This window comes from Podarcis muralis, chromosome 13, assembly GCF_964188315.1.
Source record: "Podarcis muralis chromosome 13, rPodMur119.hap1.1, whole genome shotgun sequence".
Lineage (NCBI taxonomy): Eukaryota > Metazoa > Chordata > Lepidosauria > Squamata > Lacertidae > Podarcis > Podarcis muralis.
Window position 1 is genome coordinate 16064579 of NC_135667.1, and position 17736 is coordinate 16082314.

At 48.3% G+C, this 17736-nt stretch overlaps 1 protein-coding gene across 1 annotated transcript; it reads left to right on the plus strand.

Annotated features, from left to right (window-relative positions):
- The first annotated feature begins 987 nt into the window (after nt 1-987).
- On the plus strand, nt 988-17621 carry SLC5A2 (solute carrier family 5 member 2). The gene is made up of 15 exons (XM_028705082.2): nt 988-1159; nt 4043-4114; nt 4850-4954; nt 5592-5651; nt 6850-6954; nt 7209-7314; nt 9734-9814; nt 10653-10882; nt 11811-11946; nt 13571-13678; nt 13876-14026; nt 14380-14548; nt 14951-15166; nt 15779-15950; nt 16456-17621. Exons 1-15 carry the CDS (start codon nt 1049-1051, stop codon nt 16680-16682), a joined length of 2049 nt encoding a protein of 682 aa, XP_028560915.2. The 5' UTR covers nt 988-1048; the 3' UTR covers nt 16683-17621.
- Nucleotides 17622-17736: the final 115 nt, after the last annotated feature.

Sequence of the window (17736 nt, forward strand, 5' to 3'; positions counted from 1 at the left end):
CACCAGTTAAACTGGCCAAAATGTATAGAACAAAAAATGAATTTTGGAAATGTAAGGAAAAGGAAGGTAAGGAAATGTAAGGAATGTAAGGAAATGTAAGGAAAAGGAAGGTACTTTTTACCATATGTGATGGACATGTAAAGGAGGTAAAAGCTTTCTTGGAAATGATATATAATAAGTTAAAGAAAATGTTTAAAAACACCTTTGTTAAAAAACCCAGAAGCTTTTATGTTGGGTATAGTGGGTAGAGAGATACCGAGACAAGATTTAAAAAAAAAGTTCTTATATGCAACAACTGCAGCAAGAATTTTGTTTGCCCAAAGATGGAAACAACAGGAGTTACCAACAAAAGAATAGTGGCAGATGAAGCTGATGGACTTTGCAGAACTGGCGAAACTGACAGGAAGAATCCAGAACCAGCGAGACCAAGCATTCCAAAATTCTACCTATTAAGGTTGAGTAATATAATATTTTAGGTAATGATATAACAAGGATAAGAAATGAAGCAAAATGTAAAGATGTAAAGTTTAATTTTGTAAACCATCAGACAGGAGGGAGGGAAGAAGTTAGGCTCAGTTGAGCCAAAAATAAGAGGGTACAATGTTACGTAATGTGATTATATGTAAAACCAATAAAAATCATTTATAAAAACAAAATAGGTTTTAGCAGGATCCAAACTTATAGTGGTGCTGATTGTGATGAACACAGGGAAGAATGGAAATTTCCACCCCTTGACATCCCTACTGCCAACAGGTGAAGCTTATCCAAGACGGGAGATCCGGGAATCTGAAATGAAATGTCAGTTGCTGTCTGTGGAGACACACAACTCTTTGTCCGTAAAAGAAAAGGTAACAACTTGAGCCCGGGTTCCTGGAAGTTGCCCTCTCCCCACATCGCTCTGCTTCCCATCCACCACGTAGAGTCCAAGTTAATCGCACATCCAACCTATGACTGAGTTTTTTATTAACCACCACTCCTAGAGGAGCTGCCCCAGAGAGTTCCTTGACTTTGCCTACTTGACTGTGGGAGAGTCAGAGCTTGAGGCACCATGGAGGAGGAATCACCAGTCCTCGAGCCAGAGAGGGCGGCCATCAACAATCCAGCAGACATTTCCGTCATCTGCTTCTACTTCCTTGCGGTCATTGGAGTCGGTCTGTGGGTATGTATGTAGGGAGGGGGGTGCTCCTCTCACGTAAACACGCTTCCCTCATCTAGGGTTGTGTTTTTTTTGCAGACTGTCTTTATTTTCAGGTGGGATTCCATCCCATCCTGGAAAATTCAGGTTGTGCAATTAGTTGATTGGGAGCTCCTGTGCAACAGACTTGTTTCTCCTCCCCTGAAACCAGACTTTTTGCAATAAGTCATGGGAAAATGCACCGGGAAATGAGTCTGTTTGATACACAACATCATCTAATCTCCCTGCAGACAGAACCCAATGAATGCTCGATAAACAGGCAGTCTGGAAGTGACCTAGGAAAGAAAGGACTCAGTTCCTCACTTAGAAAACAAAGACACTGCCTTGCTGTGGGGAAGGAATTGGAACCAGCATTTGAGGGTAAAATATGGAGCTGTCAGAGCCAAGCCAGGACAAAGAGCATACCATCACCTATTTTTCTGTTAGCTCATTTCGTTGCATAGCTCAAGAGATTCCTGCATTGTAAGGGGTTGGACTAGATGGACTCCCTTCCAAATCTACAATTCTAAGCTTCTATTATTCTAGCCCAAACACAACTCATCCACCCACCATCATCTCTCCATTTGAGTCTTCCATGTCTTCTCTCGGAGTATTTCAGGTTCGTCTATTCATTTTCAAGGCAACTTGGGTCCAGGGTCTCTTAAGGACAGCCTGATTCCATATATCCCTGGCCTGACCACTGAGATATTTGGGGGAGTCTCTGTTAGTGGCCCCCAATGCCACCGATACACGGCTTGTATCTACCAGAAGCCACACATTCAATATTGTGAATCCAATCCTATGGAAAGCCCCCCCCCAGCTGAAATTGGACAGAACCACCCCCACCACCCCACCCCCATTGAATGTCAAGCGCTTGACAAAGACTTTTCCGTTCCAGCAGGCATTTTAAGTTCACCTGTTTTGATAATAAATTTTCATTTATTTTAGCCACTGTGTGTTGGTGGGGTGGGGATTGATTCTAATCGGTTTTATCCATCATATACTTTTTAGAATTTTTTTATGTAGACTGCTTAGAAATCCTGGAGATTAAGTGTCCCATATAAATAGCGTAAATAAAACAAATTTACAGAAAGGAGAATGAAAAGCAGCTGAAGTGCTAGACTCAAATGCACTCTAACGGTTCACTCAAAGGATTACTCAGTGACAAAATGTCATTAATAATAACCATAAGCATGAAAAAGGCAGAATAAATTTGTGTGGGTGCTGGTCCATTAGGGCTGCTCCTCCAACTTTGGTTGGCTGTCAACCAGCCCCCGCCAGACCACCTTATTACTTGCAACCAGGCTGGGGGGGCATTGCCAGTCAGCTTCTTCCTCCTTGATCTTAGTGTTTCTCTTCTAGATGCCTTCAGGGAGGAGGTTGGGGAGCAAAACTAGACTCCACCTATCACTGGCTCTCAGTCCACCTCCTGTGGTCCTCCCTGCCTTCCACCCTTCCAGTCCCAATGGGCAGAAGACACCAACTGATAAATTTGCCCGAAGGTTGGAGCAGATGTTTTCAGAAACACACCACACCCTATTCAGTTTTGCTAAAGCAGCGGCACTGGCTGCCCATCTGCTTCCGAGCCGGAAACAAGATTCTTGTATTAATTTACAAAACAACTTTGGTCCAGGGTAGCTCAGAAACTACCTAAACCTTTCTTTCCCAGCTCAATCCTGAGATCATTCGCAGGAGCATTGGTGGTCATTCGCCAATTTTGCAAGGCTCATTTGCTGTTGAAACCTGATTGTCATCCCTGATTGACAGGTCGATGTGTCAACACATGGAATGGGACCAAGTTTCAAACCCATGAAAGGCCACTGTGAGCCTATATTGACACCTCTCAAGGATGCAACTAGAACTTCTTCTTTTTTAAAGCCTGATTAATATATCAAACTTCTCCCAAGGGACTGCAGATAAATACAAAGATTTAAACTAATCTGTGTATACCTAAACTGCAAGTTTTATTGTTTAGTCATTTAGTCATGTCCGACTCTTTGTGAGCCCATGGACCAGAGCACGCCAGGCACTCCTGTCTTCCACTGCCTCCCGCAGTTTGGTCAGACTCATGTTTGTAGCTTTGAGAACACTGTCCAACCATCTCGTCCCCTCTCGTCCCCTTCTCCTTGTGCCCTCCATCTTTCCCAACATCAGGGTCTTTTCCAGGGAGTCTTCTCTTCTCATGAGGTGGCCAAAGTATTGGAGCCTCAGCTTCACAATCTGTCCTTCCAGTGAGCACTCTGGGCTGATTTCCTTAGGAATGGATAGGTTTGATCTTCTTGCAGTCCATGGGACTCTCAAGAGTCTCCTCCAGCACCATAATTCAAACTGCAAGTTACTTGGATGTTATTAACCAAGTTATTTTTAAAAATGTGTTAAATTTAACTGGGGGCAGTCTGTTCCGTTATGCCGCCTGAGGTGGCTACTTCCTGACCCTGTAAATGCAGTTGAGGAACCTAGAACCTAGAACCCAAACACTGCCTCAAGAATTTCCTTTGCTGTTCTCCTCTCCTACAGGGTTCCTCTGCCCCACATTCAAGCAGGGAGGCCTGTCACACTGGGCATATTTTCTGCTTTTCTCCCCATCCTTGTCTCTTCTTTTTGATCCTAGGCCTGGTCGTTCCAGATGGGTTAATGATTGCAAAAAGCTACACCGGTCAGGAATGTACTAGCAAGCTGGTAATGAGGTGTAAAATTGAACAGATTAGCAATTGAACAATCTGTTCCCTAGAGGATGGGCTCTGTTCCCTCTGTGCTTGTCTCCTTTTGATGCAGCCCCATATTATAACACACACAGAGACCCCAAAATGGCTGAGCCCTTCCACAATGTCTACTCACACCACCTTTCCTCTCTCTCTTGCCTCACAGTCGATGTGCCGGACCAACAGGGGTACCGTCAGGGGATATTTCTTGGCTGGTAGGAACATGGTGTGGTGGCCGGTGAGTAACAGAAAATGGACAGGAACAAAGGAAGAGATGGGAGCCCTGGGGCTTGGGAACAGGGGGGAAAGAGGCCCCAAATCAGAGAATGGGAAAGCTTTTTCAGCCTCAGGGCCACATTCCCCTTTAAGGCAACTTTCTGGGGGCCGCAGGTCAAGTACACAGGCAAAAATGGTTGAAGCCGTGGATGTTTACCTTTGTACAGTAGGCTACTTTCCAGACAGAGTCACACACCCCTCCCTCCCCACCATTCAGGGAAGCAAAAGGCATTACTAGAATTCAAGGACACATCCCCATGAAGGTGTGAAGCAAGGCTGCTTAGGGGTGTGGCCCCGGGGAGAGCCCCAAGGGCCAGAGAGATGTATTTGACCCCCAGTCCTGAGGCTCGAAACACCTGCCCCAAATATTTCAGGTTGGGGAGAGGGATGGATAGGAATGAAATAATATTATGAGAATGGGAGGGTGGGAAGATAGATCAGAAGACAGGGAAGATCAGGAGAGAAGAGGAAAAATACAGAGAAGCAAAAAGAAAGTGAGAAATAAATTAAGATGATGAACAGGCATGGCAGGGAGAGAATTAAAATATTTAGGACATTGGATGAAATTGGAGACAGGAGGGAAGAGACGGAAGAAGCACCAAGGTCAAGATGGTGGGTGGGCTTTGATCTTTTGGTTGGTGGTGTGCGTGGAGAACGTCAAGCCCTATTCCTTCTTTGGCGGTTGGTGTGCCCACAGATCGGCGCCTCTCTCTTTGCCAGCAACATCGGCAGCGGTCATTTTGTGGGCTTGGCAGGCACTGGGGCAGCGACCGGCCTGGCCGTGGCAGGATTCGAGTGGAACGTAAGCAATGGGCTGCAGGCTCCATCTTTCTTTTTCGGGGAAACACAGCGTGCGGGTGGGGAGGCAAGATGCTTTCATTCGGCGAACGGAAACTGCAAGCAGGACTGATCACATACACACTTGGATCGGGGCCTGCTGTCACCTGGGCAGCTTTCTGAGGGCCACCTGCCATCTGTGGGTGGGCCATAGTGGAAAGTGGGAGGGGCAACACATGCAAAATTCTACCTTTGTACAGTAAGCTAGTTTCTATGCATACGCACACTCCGTCTTTCACCCAGGCCGTCCAGAGGCAAGATCAGAGTGCAAGGGAACATTCCAGCCAGGCAGAAGCACTCAAGGAGGGTGTGAAGCAGGGGACAGTGAGTGGTTTGGCCTGGGAAGAGTTCCGAGGGCCAGACAGAGAGGTATTGAGGGCCACATCTGGCCCCCAAGCCTGAGGTTCACCACTTTTCCTATAGACATTCAACTGGTGTAGATTTTCCCAACTTGAAAAGGCAGCGATAGAGGAAACTTCACCCATTACATTTCTGCCTCTTACGTATATGTTAATGATATAGAAGCCCTACCAAAAAACAAGATTATTATTTTTTAAGTGAGAACTTGAACCACCCTAACCCACTTCTCTCTTTCCTCCCAGGCTCTCTTCCTTGTCCTCCTCCTAGGATGGCTCTTCGTCCCGGTCTACCTCACAGCTGGGGTAATAAGAACACACGTTGCTTGCTTCTTTGTGACATTTTAAATCTCTTCAAGGAACCCAGGGTAGCCCCATGGTTCTCCCTGACTCCAATTTTTTTCCTCACAACTGTACTGGGTGCGGAGGTGGGTTGGGCTGAGAGATGGGGACTGATCTGCAGTCACCCAGCGAGCATCATGGCTGCGCAGACATTTGAACTCAGGTCTCCCATGTCTAAATCCAGCATTCTTAACTCCTTGGCTATGTCGAACAATGACTGGTGTGTGAAAACTGAGGGCAGGAGAAGAGGAAGATGCTGAGTGGGTTTGGGAGGCAAGAGAAAAGAGGATGGAAAACCAGGATGCTGTGGGACTAGTAGGTTGGGAATGGAAGAGCAGAGCCAAAATATTGGATTCATCCCGGGGAGCATGCTAAGAAGCTCACCCTTGGAACAAGAAGCTCCCCTTTTTCCATATACAGTGGTACCTCGGGTTACATACACTTCAGGTTACAGAATCCGCTAACCCAGAAATAGTGCTTCAGGTTAAGAACTTTGCTTCAGGATGAGAACAGAAATCATGCTCCAGTGGCACAGCAGCAGCGGGAGGCCCCATTAGTTAAAGTGGTGCTTCAGGTTAAGAACAGTTTCAGGTTACGAATTAAGTACTTAACCCGAGGTACCACTGTACAGCTGTCTGCCATTAATACCTATTTATTAGACCAGGTGTGGAGAACCTTGGACCTTCCAGATGTTGCTGAACTACAAGCCATTGAGCCCCGGCAAGCATGGCCATTGGCCAGGGATCATGGGAGTTGTAGTTCAGCAACAATCTGGAAGGCCGAAGGTTCCCCCGCACCTCTACTACACCAATAAGCTTCAGATTTAAGCAGAGTATTCATTTTAAATGTGCAATCAAATGTTAACAACAAGTTGACTTTAAATTTATCATCATAATGTAAGCTTTAAAAAAAGTCAACAATCACACACACAAATTACATGTCTAGAAAGGCTTGCCAAAGAAGAATGGCATTTTTAGCAGGCATCTAAAACAGTAGTGCAAAGTTGCCTGTTTAATGTCAATGGGCAGGGAATTCCAGGGTTTAGGCGTTGCCCCTCTGAAAGATTAACTCCTTGCTAGTGCAGAGCGAACATTATGCGGTTCTTGTTTATTGCTATGAAAGACAGCAGTGACATCTCCCCTGCTGCTTCCTCCCCCTGCAGGTCATCACGATGCCACAGTACCTGAAGAAGCGCTTTGGAGGCAAACGTATCCGACTCTACCTCTCCGTCCTCTCCCTTTTCATGTATATCTTCACCAAGATCTCAGTAGGTCATTTCTCTGGGCATGAAGAACTGAGAGGGTGGGCAAGTGGGTGCAGGATTTCCAACAAGGGTTCAGCTGGTCCACTTCCACCTGAGGAGAGAAGGCCATTTTAATGGTGAACGGAAGCTGCCCGGCAAAGCCTGTCCCCTCACCCAGCCTCCTCTTGGAGAGGGAAGAACCCCTTTCCCAGTCTGATTTCTTTGGGGACCATTAGCCATGATCTATGGACTTGGGCTTTCTCTTTCTCACCTGGCAGGTGGACATGTTCTCTGGAGCCGTCTTCATCCAGCAAGCTTTGGGCTGGAATATTTATGTGGCCGTCATAGCCCTCCTGATCATAACCACCATTTACACAGTGACAGGTAACTGGAACGTTGAAATGGTTATCGGAACAGGCTGGAGGCAGGGAATACAATAGAGAACCGGGTTGCCAACCAGCCATGAGAGAGAGGCAGCCTGACCTGTTCATGCCCCTTTAACCACAGCAGAAACCAGCTTTTCAGACCGCCAACCTGTTAACTGCTGCAAGTCAACGTGCTTGACAGGTACAGGGGCAAATGACACCTCATCCCCAGAGTCAAGCTATATTATACTAATAGCTTTCTTCCTCTTCTTCTTCTTCTTCTTCTTCTTCTGCAATCACTTGTAGCCGAGTAAGATTGTCTTCCATAAACACAGTTTTAACAGTGAGTCTGTAAGTGACTGTGGAGGCCAATTATGGATCCACATGTCCTTCCACAGTGGGGACATCTGTGTGGATTTGCCAAGCGTGCCTTCCTCTTAGCACGTTTCTTCTTTTTGTCGTGAGTTTGAGCATCTTCAAAGCCCATGATACTAATAGCACCCAGGGCTAGTCAAGGGTTTGTTTGTTTGTGTGTTTGTTTGCTTGCTTGCTTGCTTGCTTGCATCTGAGACAGAAAATCCCACATAGAATCATAGAATCATAGAGTTGGAAGAGACCACAAGGGCCATCGAATCCAACCCCCTGCCAAGCATGTGCCTCTTCCCATCCCAGGCAGCAAAGAGAAAATAAGAATGAATTAAATAATAAAATATTTGCTGCCATTTTGTGAAACTGCTGGTCTAACGGAAGGACAGGCAGTCATTTCTAGTTCATAAGATGGAAACCTCAAAGAGGTAGATAGGCAGGTCTGTGCACATATGTGGAAGAGAGAGAGAATGGGAGAGGGAATAAAGGGAAGCAGTGTGTGTATGTATGTGAGAGGAGAAGAGTGTGTATGTATTGCAGTAAGTGACAGACAATATGAGAGTGAGAGAGATTGAAAGGCAAGCTCTCTCTCTCTCTCTCTCTCTCTCTCTCTCTCTCTCTCTCTCTCTCTTGTGTGTGTGTGTGTGTGTGTGTGACAGAGAAGAAATGCTGTGCCAAGCATGGCCGTTACTCCTTGCATTAACCAAGTTAATTGCATACGATTTCCCAACAAAACATAGGCTAAGGGACCACCCACCAACCCACCCCCTGCTTAGAAATGGACTTTGCACTCTTTGTGTGTTTGAATCACAAAGGAGGGAGCCTCTTCTCACTGCATTATCTCCCCTTCCCTCCATCCCGGCACGTAGGCAATCTTACCCCTGGGAACATTACGCACATTTTCTGCCCTCAGATCTTCAAGCGCAGCCTTTTCTGAGTAAACTCCAGTTTCCCACCCCCAGCTTCTATTTGCCCCAGGTAGAACTAAAAACTGTGGGAGGCAGTGGAAGACAACAACAAGAAGAAGAACTAAGCTCTATTTGGCTCCAAAAACTGCTTCCTGGGCTAATAGGAGCAGCTGAGGAGGAGGAAAGGATTCAACCCCCTTTCCCCAAACTGGGGGACCCCACTTCTATGAGGCACTTTTAAAAAATAAGGCACAGCAGCAAGGGCTAAGGGCCTAACTCTGACTGAAAATATGCAAAGAAATGTACCTCAGACCATGGGCAGAATGCCTCAGTAATGCATAACCGCTGCTTACACACCCCACTGAGGTTTGGTGCTCTGGGCATTCAGGTGTTGTTTCCTTGAAGAGTTGAGACATTCCCTATTTTTCGGAAAATTAATAACAAACAGGCTAGGCTACCTGAAAATGGCAAACATCAATGGCACGTATAATAAAGCTACTACTGATCCACAGATTAGGCACCCATTTTTCAAAGCACTGTCACTCCATGACGCTTCCACCTCATGGATGAAGTTGCCGATGTTTCTAGTTTTCTGTCCTGAAATCATTGGCTGCGGTTGTTTTTAAAACACATTTTGTCATCTATACATTAACCACTCCTTTGGGAGGGAGGGCAGGATATAAACTGAATGAATGTACAACTGAAGGTGCCTTTAAATACCTATGCAGCAGGCAGAGCTTCAACAGGCAAAGCTTTGCCTCATCCTGAGGGAGAGTTCACCTGTTGAATTTCTGACTGACATTAAGGATCCCTGCCAGAAAAAAAGATAAGCAGCCTAACTAATGATGAGCAGGAAGAACAGGTCTGGTTATTCCTTTAATGCTCTTGAGAAACCCCAAGCTGTTGCTGGTCTGTGTTGTAGTGGTAGTATTTTGACAGAGCCTCTTGTGCACATAGTGCTTTACAGAGTTTAAGAGGACAGGTCTTTGCCCTGAGGAGCTTACAGTCTAAAGTGCAGCTGGTGCCAAGTGAGATGGATCAACCAAATGACAAGGTGATCCCCAGGATCCCTGTTCCAACTCTGCAGCTCTATGATTCTATGATTTAGTGCAGTAATACGGTTCCCTATGACCTGCGCATGGCCTTCTCCTGTCTTTCCTCCAGGTGGGTTGGCAGCGCTGATGTTCACAGACACAATCCAGTCATTCGTCATGATTGGTGGATCCTGTGTCCTGATGGGGTTTGGTGAGTAGGTCACTTCCCGTGGCGCATATGACACTGAGGCATGGGCATCATATTGGTAACAGAGGCAGTGGGGTGCAATGGTTAGAGGTTTGGACGAGGACCTGGAAGACCAGGGTCCAAGTCCTCACTGAGTGACCTCGGGGCAGTCACTGTCTCTTAGCCAAACCTACCTCACAGGATTGTTGTGAAGATAAAATGGGGAGGAGATAGAATCCACCCCTTATGCCACCTTAAGGTCCTTGAAGGTGGGACATTAAACAAATCAACAAACAAGCTTTTAATCAGTGCTAAAATGCTTTCTCCACTGTTTTTCAAAGAAATATATTAGATATTAATGAAATATTTTCTGAACTTAAAACATTAGAAAAAGTGGTTCTTAAATTAAAGCAATAAAGAGAGCTATAAAGCTAAAATGCTTTTTAAAAAAAATAAAACTCTGGTCATCACCATTTTAGCAATTTCCTCCACGTTTCCAGCCTACATTTCTGATCCAAAACACTTCTTTTTTTTACCACCACCACTCCACAAAAAACCCATATCCTGAGTTGCGCTGGTGCTAAATATTTTTACTTATTTTTTAACTAGGATTATTATTTTTGATGAGATAACTCAGCTGTGCATCTTCCACATTTCATCTTGGTATCCCTTGTACAACTCTGGTTTGAAAGTCTTGTTGTAAAAACAATCTTTATTTGTGAATTATTTGTGGTGGAGAAAGCCTGGGTTCTTTTGGGGTTGGAAGGAAAAGTCTGGGCAACCGTAGCAGATGTTTGGGGTGACCTTATGAGTGGGTGTGCCATATCCTATCTTTAAATTGCCCGCCTCTATTCCGCTGCAGCCTTTAACGCAGTGGGAGGTTACCAGGCGATGTTCGACAAGTACATGCAGGCCCTTCCCAGGCAGACCCTCTCCCCGAACCCCGCTCTCTACAACATCTCAGCCTCCTGCTACCTGCCCCGCGAAGACTCCTTTCAGATGATGAGAGATGCCGTCGTCAGCGACATGCCCTGGCCGGCTGTTATCCTTGGCCTCTCCATCAATTCTCTCTGGTACTGGTGCACTGACCAGGTAAGGCAAGGGCAAGAGTATCTCTCTGTCTCTGCCTGGCTCTATCGCAATCTCCTAATGCCTTCTTGCACAAGATCATACTCTTTTCCTCTGGATTTCAACACCCAGTTTCTGACTCGCCGCCTTTCTAATGTAAAAAGCCTCAAACATTGTAACTTTTCTGCAACTAGAACTTGATCGTTCTGGTTGCAGTTTCCTGCACCTTTTCCAGCCTTGCGCTATTTGAGTTGCAATGGCCAGAACTGTATATACAGCAGTGGTTCCCAACTGGGGGTCCGCGTAACCCACCCAGGGGGTCCCCATGGCACCATTCACATAACAAAAACTACCATAGAGATATCACAACCTTCAAAAGTAGGGGGACCATGGCTTGGCGTTTGAAAAACAAGCGGTCTGCAGTACTTAGCCAATTGGAAAACACTGGTATTCAGTTTTTCCAAGTGTAGTTGCACCATAGATTTGCGCAAAGTGGGCTAGGGAACCTCCTGCTAGCCAATTAAAAAAAGAAAAGGCCACTTGTCAATTAGCTGACATCATCCTGATGGGCAGGGGATGTCAGATGACGGGCTGCGGGGTTTGAGTTTGCTCAGTTTGGCTTTGTGGCACTGTTCCCTGCCTATCAGTTCATATGTGGAGATGTAGAGGTGTTAAATCCTGCAGGGACCTAATGTGCATAGTCACTCCACCCCTGTCCGCCAGCTTTGACAGATGAGAGGGGTATAAACATTATTATTATTACTGTGGTTTTTGCTATTGAAAGGTGTGTGGTCTCACCTCTCTGCCAAGCACCTGACATCATGATGACATTTGTTGAATGACAGGTGAGGGATCCTCAGGGCAAAAGCCACCCCACCCCCCATGTAAAGGCATTAGCTAAATCATGGAAAAGATGACTGGCAGCAAAAGTTCCTGTTTTCATCCCGCACAGGTGATCGTGCAGAGGTGCCTCGCTGGGAAGAACCTCACCCATGTCAAAGCCGGCTGCATCCTTTGTGGCTACCTCAAACTGCTGCCCATGTTTCTTATGGTTATGCCCGGCATGATCAGCCGGATCCTGTATCCAGGTAAACACCTGGGGAGGGCTGGGGAGGCAGGTCGGAACTGGGGGAAGGAGGCCACGTACTGGTATTCCATGAAGGCGGAAAAAGTTTGGAGTGCTTTCCTGATCTCAGGGCATGCCACTGGTGCTGGACCGCCAACGTACAACGCAACCACAACCTTCAGTCCTGTCACCAGTGTCCTGAATAGAGCTGACGGGCTTTTATTCTCAATATATGTGTTGCCCTCACTAACCACTGCTGTTGCGACTGGGCAGGTGTGCTTATTCTGCATGCATTTAAGATTTAATCAGATAATCTTAGGCCATGGTACATTTGTTAGCCTGCAGCCACCACAAAGCTCTTTCCTGCTTTTGCTGAAAAATACTAACACAGTTACCAGTGGCATAGCGTGGGTTGTCAGCACCTGGGGCAAGGCAAGTAATTTGCGCCCCCTAACCCGTGGATTTGCGCACCCTAACCCTAACCCCCAGATGTTGCGCCCGGTGCGGCCGGCCCCCCTGCACCCCCCACGCTATGCCACTGACAGTTACCCTTCTAGAAGCTGAAAAGTGAGTTTGGTTCCTCTCAGCAAGTAGAAACTTCCAGCTCTCCAGCTTTTTCCTCCACTTTCGTTGTGGCCTTGGGGACCTCAAGAGATTGTTGGCGGTTTAAGAGTTTAGGTTGCATGCACACCATACATTTAAAACACATTTTCCTGCCAAAGATTCCTGGGAACTCTAGTTTAAGGGTGCAGGGGATTGTGGCTCTGTGGGGGGTAAACTAAAAGTTCCCATGATTCTTTGAGGGTGGGATGTAAGCACCTATTTAGACATTGGCTATCTACAACGTAAAGGGACGCGGGTGGCGCTATGGTCTAAACCACAGAGCCTAGGACTTGCCAATCAGAAGGTCGGTGGTTTGAATCCCCGCGACGGGGTGAGCTCCTGTTGCTCGGTCCAAGCTCCTGCCAACCTAGCGGTTCGAAAGCACGTCAAAGTGCAAGTAGATAAATAGGTACTGCTCCGGCGGGAAGGTAAACAGCGTTTCCGTGCGCTGCTCTTGTTTGCCAGAAGCTGCTGCTGGCCACATGACCCGGAAGCTGTACGCCAGCTCCCTCATGATGAGCGCCACAACCCCAGAGTTGGTCACGACTGGACCTAAGGGTCAGGGGTCCCTTTACCTTTACCTTACCTACAACGTAAAAGCCAACGCCTCTGGCCCATCACCCAGTAAGTGGTGCACACACAAAACATCAGTCCAGAACTGATGGCACCCCTGCAGTCTTCCCATGACACCTGCATCTCCCCCCACAACTCACCGGTCCTTGGGCATGAGGTGGTTGTCTTTACCTTCCTTGAAAAATACACAGAGCTGAAACAAGGAAGTTGGAAGAGTGCCACACCTTCCCCTTTCAGCTCTGTGGGCCTTTCCAGGCTCAGAATAAGTCTGCAGAATCAGACTTTCATCCAAACCCTTTGGAAAAGAGAAGTGGGTGTGCACACAATTTCTCACTTCCTGTCTCTCTGCAAGTGGGGAGAAGGGGCGGCCCCCACGACCCTCATTCAAAGATCCAAATGTACTGACAGGCCGGCGACCCCTGCAGTTATTTTAATCCGGGAGTTACATTGCGTCCCCTCTGCTTTCTCAGACGAAGTGGCTTGCGTCATCCCAGAGGAATGCAAACGGATCTGTGGCACGGAAGTTGGGTGCTCCAACATTGCGTACCCCAAACTGGTGGTGTCTCTCATGCCGAGTGGTAAGGAGCGGTGGGGTTAAGGGGAGGGCGGGTTTTGCCTGACTTTATTGCGCTTGAAATCCTGAGTCCTTTGGAACCCACTGCGCTCGCCTTATTATGGATTCTGACCAGCTCCATCTGTGTCACCTGAGAGATGCTGAGCTCCGAGGAAGACGGATGTGCTTCCCTTCCCACTTCATTGTGTCTCCCCTCCGCAGGCCTCCGGGGTCTCATGCTGGCTGTGATGCTGGCGGCATTAATGAGCTCGCTGGCTTCCATCTTCAACAGCAGCGGTACCCTCTTCACCATGGACATCTACAACCGCCTGAGGCCGCAAGCCAGTGACAAGGAGCTCTTGATCGTGGGCAGGTGAGGAAGAGCACTGGGTTGTGTCACCATAGCTGTCAACGTTTCCCTTTTTTTAAAAAAAATTCCCTTATTCCAAATAGGATTCCTCGCAAGAAAAGGGGAAAGTTGACAGCTATGTGCCCCAAACCCATTGAGTACCACTTCATTCATTAAGATAACTTAATGGAGCCCTATAGCAGAAATGGGGAGCTCAGGACGGGTCCAGTTTGCCTCCATTCTGCTGTAGGGACATATTCGAAAATCCTAGAAACTGTCAACCAAGCACCGCTGGCTAAATGCCTTTGGTGCTGCCTCCATCGTCCTGCTCTCCCCAAGGGGGTGCTGCGTTCTCACCTTGCTGTTGCTCCCCACAGAGTGTGGATCCTGCTCCTTGTGGGAGTGAGCATTGCGTGGATCCCAGTGGTGCAGGCGGCCCAGGGGGGCCAGCTCTTTGACTACATCCAGTCCGTCAGCAGCTACTTGGCCCCACCAATCGCAGCCATCTTTCTCCTTGGGCTCTTTGTCAAAAGAGTTAACGAGCAGGTGAGTGACATTCGGGAAGGGGTCAGCATGGGAAAGGGACACTCAGTCAGTGGAGAGGAAAGCCAGGTGCCTAAGATAAAGGGAATTTAAGTGATAGGCAGTAGCCATTTTGGGATATGGAATTCAGGTGCTCGGGGGATGGGGAGACATTGGAATAGAAGATACAGAGAAGTCACTGCAAAGAAGCCTAACTCTCCATAAAGTATGCCACAGGTTTATTTTAGGATCCATCCTTGTTCAGGTTCTGCTGCGGACCCTCAATTTTAGGGTGCAGCACAGGAGACCAAAAAGAACAGGATAAGCAAATATTTGGGTTAGAAAGCATTCAAAGCAGCCAGACCTAGCCCAGCCTGTTGTTGTTCATCCTTCGCTTTCACCCTGTTTTTCTCTCTCCCTCTTTAGGGTGCATTCTGGGGGCTGGTGGGGGGGCTAGCCATAGGCATGGCCCGGATGATCCCAGAATTTTTTTACGGGACAGGAAGTTGCCTCTTCCCCAGCACCTGCCCCCGCCTGATCTGTGGAGTCCACTATCTCTACTTTGCTTTCATCCTCTTCTGCCTCACGGCCACCATTGCGGTGGGTGTCTCTCTCTGCACCTCGCCTATCCCTGAGAAACATGTGAGTATAGAGGCCGGGTGGGCAGAGGAATCCACGTGAACCTGGCACACGAACCTAAACTGGGGGCTATAGGGTGACCGTGCCTCACTGCCAAGACAACTGAAGGTTGCCACCTCCAAATCTGCAGCCTCGAAAAGCGCAACTCTAGTTTACAGTCTTTAAATGCATGGTGGGGGTGTAGCTCATTTTGGGGAAGGCTGGCCTAGTGGTATGAAAGACGAGCCACAGAAAAGTATATTTAAAGCACACAAGAATCCTGGGAACTATTGTTTTCCCCATCACAAAACTATAGTTCTCATCGCATTTAACAAACTACGGTCTAACTACCAGCCAGTTGACGGAGTGGGGCCCCCCCCATTTGTTCTCTGGCACAGAGCCACTTCCTTTGGTCCCTTAATGGCCCATTACCCAGACTATCACCTCACTAGGAAGCTAGCCTGGCTACTCCAAGACTTAGAAGGGTGCCCAGGCATACAACCTACCCGTCTGCCAACGCATAACAATACTATATTTGCCCATCCGTTGTCAAGGGAAGGAGAGGAGGGCTTGGGCAGGTGAGCAACGCGACCACGCACCTTGCGTCTAACCAAACCACCTGTCTTGCCACCCTAGCTGCATCGCCTGGTGTTCAGCCTCAGACACAGTAAAGAGGAGCGAGTTGATCTGGACACGGAGGAAGAGGAGGAAGCCAAACAAAGGGAGGCTGCCCGGCAGCGGCGCCGGGAACATGCAGAGATGGAAGCCGCCAGGAACGGGAGGCTGGAGCAGGCGCTGGAGGTGGAGGGTGAGGCAGAGAGGAGGCTTTGTATCGCAAGGGTGGGAAGCCTTTCGCACCCCAAGGGCCATGTTCCCTCCTGGGCAGCTTTCCGAGGGCCACACGCAGGGTCAGGTGCAAAAGTGGGAGGAGCAGCAAATGCAAATTTTACTTTTGTGAAGTAGGGCAGATACACACACTCACACACCTGTCTCGACCCCCCATTCAGAGACATGAGTTCGAGGACACATTCCAGCCAGGCAAAAACAACTGAGTTTTGAGGCAAAGCCAGTGAGAGGCAAAGTCCTGGGGAAAGTTCCAAGGGCCAGTGAGAGGGGCTCATGGGGCCACATTCGGCCCTGAGCCAGTATCAGGAGATGAGAGGCAGGTCATCCCACTTTTCCCCTCTTAACTATCCCTGCAGGAGGCCCCAAACCACTTATTACTCAGTGGCGTCCTTTTCCTTCTGAGGTGGCCTCAATCACACAGCCTTGTAGGCCCTGACCATCCTCTGTTTCTTCCCCTCCCCACACAGATCCCAAAGCAGCGGCCTCCTCTGGCAGGCTGCGCCGGTGCCTCGGCTGGTTCTGTGGGATGGCGGCAGACAGCCAGGAGCAGCCAGAGCCGAGCCCAGAAGAGAAAGCTGAGGAGCTGCGGCGCCTGACAGACATCACCGAGCATCCAACATGGAGGCGCGTCGTCAACATCAACGCCGTCGTCATGATGGCCCTAGCGATATTTTTGTGGGGCTACTATGCCTGAGCACCCAAGACGGCAGCTCTCCGTAAACCTCTTGACACCCTCTTATCCACCAACCCCATCTGGGCATAACTTCAGCCTCTGAGGGACAGTGGCATCAACGAGTTGTCAGGGAACGAGCAGACATTAACCCACCAGCCAGGATCACCCAAGCCCACCAAAGACCAGCCCTTGTAATCCAAGTCAGAGAGGGCATCGTAATGCAACACACGGAAGGAGAAGCTGAGACCTTTCAGGTGTTGTTGGACTCCAGTTCCCATCAGCCCCAACCAGCATGGCCAGGGATGATGTGCTTTGTAGTCTAACATCAGGGAAGGGTACTGGCTCCCCGTCCGTGCTGTAGCAAAATGCCCTATTGTGAAGGCCCTTCTTAGTTCCTCTGTGCAATACCACATATACTGCCTCTCTCCCACTGCCCTAACCTCAAAGGTATGAAGCCTGCAAGGAAAGACAAACCACCCAATGTTAGTGGCGTTGCAAAAAAATAAAAGAATGGCACGTTCTTCTTGGAGGCCCCACCGATTTGGCACCTGGGGTCCTCACCCCTTCGAGTCCCTAGAGCAAGACATTCTAGCTTCTTGTCCATGCTTCCACTTTTCTTAGGTCTGGTCATCCAAACCACACACTTTCTCCCAATGCTTTTCACCTTCATCACATTTGTGCAGCCCCTGGAATCCAAGCACCCCTCATGCCGTCATCACCATTTTCACCAAGGTCGGTGTAGCAGAGGTTGTTTAGTTCCTCTAAAGCCACATGGAGGTCATGAGAGTCAGGCATAAGGGTACCTCCCTTATGACTTGGTTTGAGGTAGGCAATGCTGGCCTGCCCATTCCCCCCCCCCCCCGAAGGCCGCACATCTGACAGCACCAGCAGCATCCAGACCCAGTGTTTTGGAAAACAGAGAGGCCAAAGAACGGGGGAATAAATGTGACTGTGAAAATGGCCAACGTGCTTTTGTATGTTCTAGGCCGGAAGCAAATGGGGAACCGGAAGGAGGGCAAGTTCCCACTGCAATTTATTCTGTCAGGAATGGAGATGTGTCTGCCTGAAGGTTCAA

Excerpts from the sequence above, each read along its gene's own strand:
- SLC5A2 (XM_028705082.2), top strand. The coding sequence starts at position 1,049 with ATGGAGGAGGAATCACCAGTCCTCGAGCCAGAGAGGGCGGCCATCAAC. Across the intron at positions 4,115-4,849 it reads GGAACATGGTGTGGTGGCCG|ATCGGCGCCTCTCTCTTTGC; the intron begins GTGAGTAACAGA and ends GTGTGCCCACAG. Across the intron at positions 15,167-15,778 it reads CGCCTATCCCTGAGAAACAT|CTGCATCGCCTGGTGTTCAG; the intron begins GTGAGTATAGAG and ends TTGCCACCCTAG.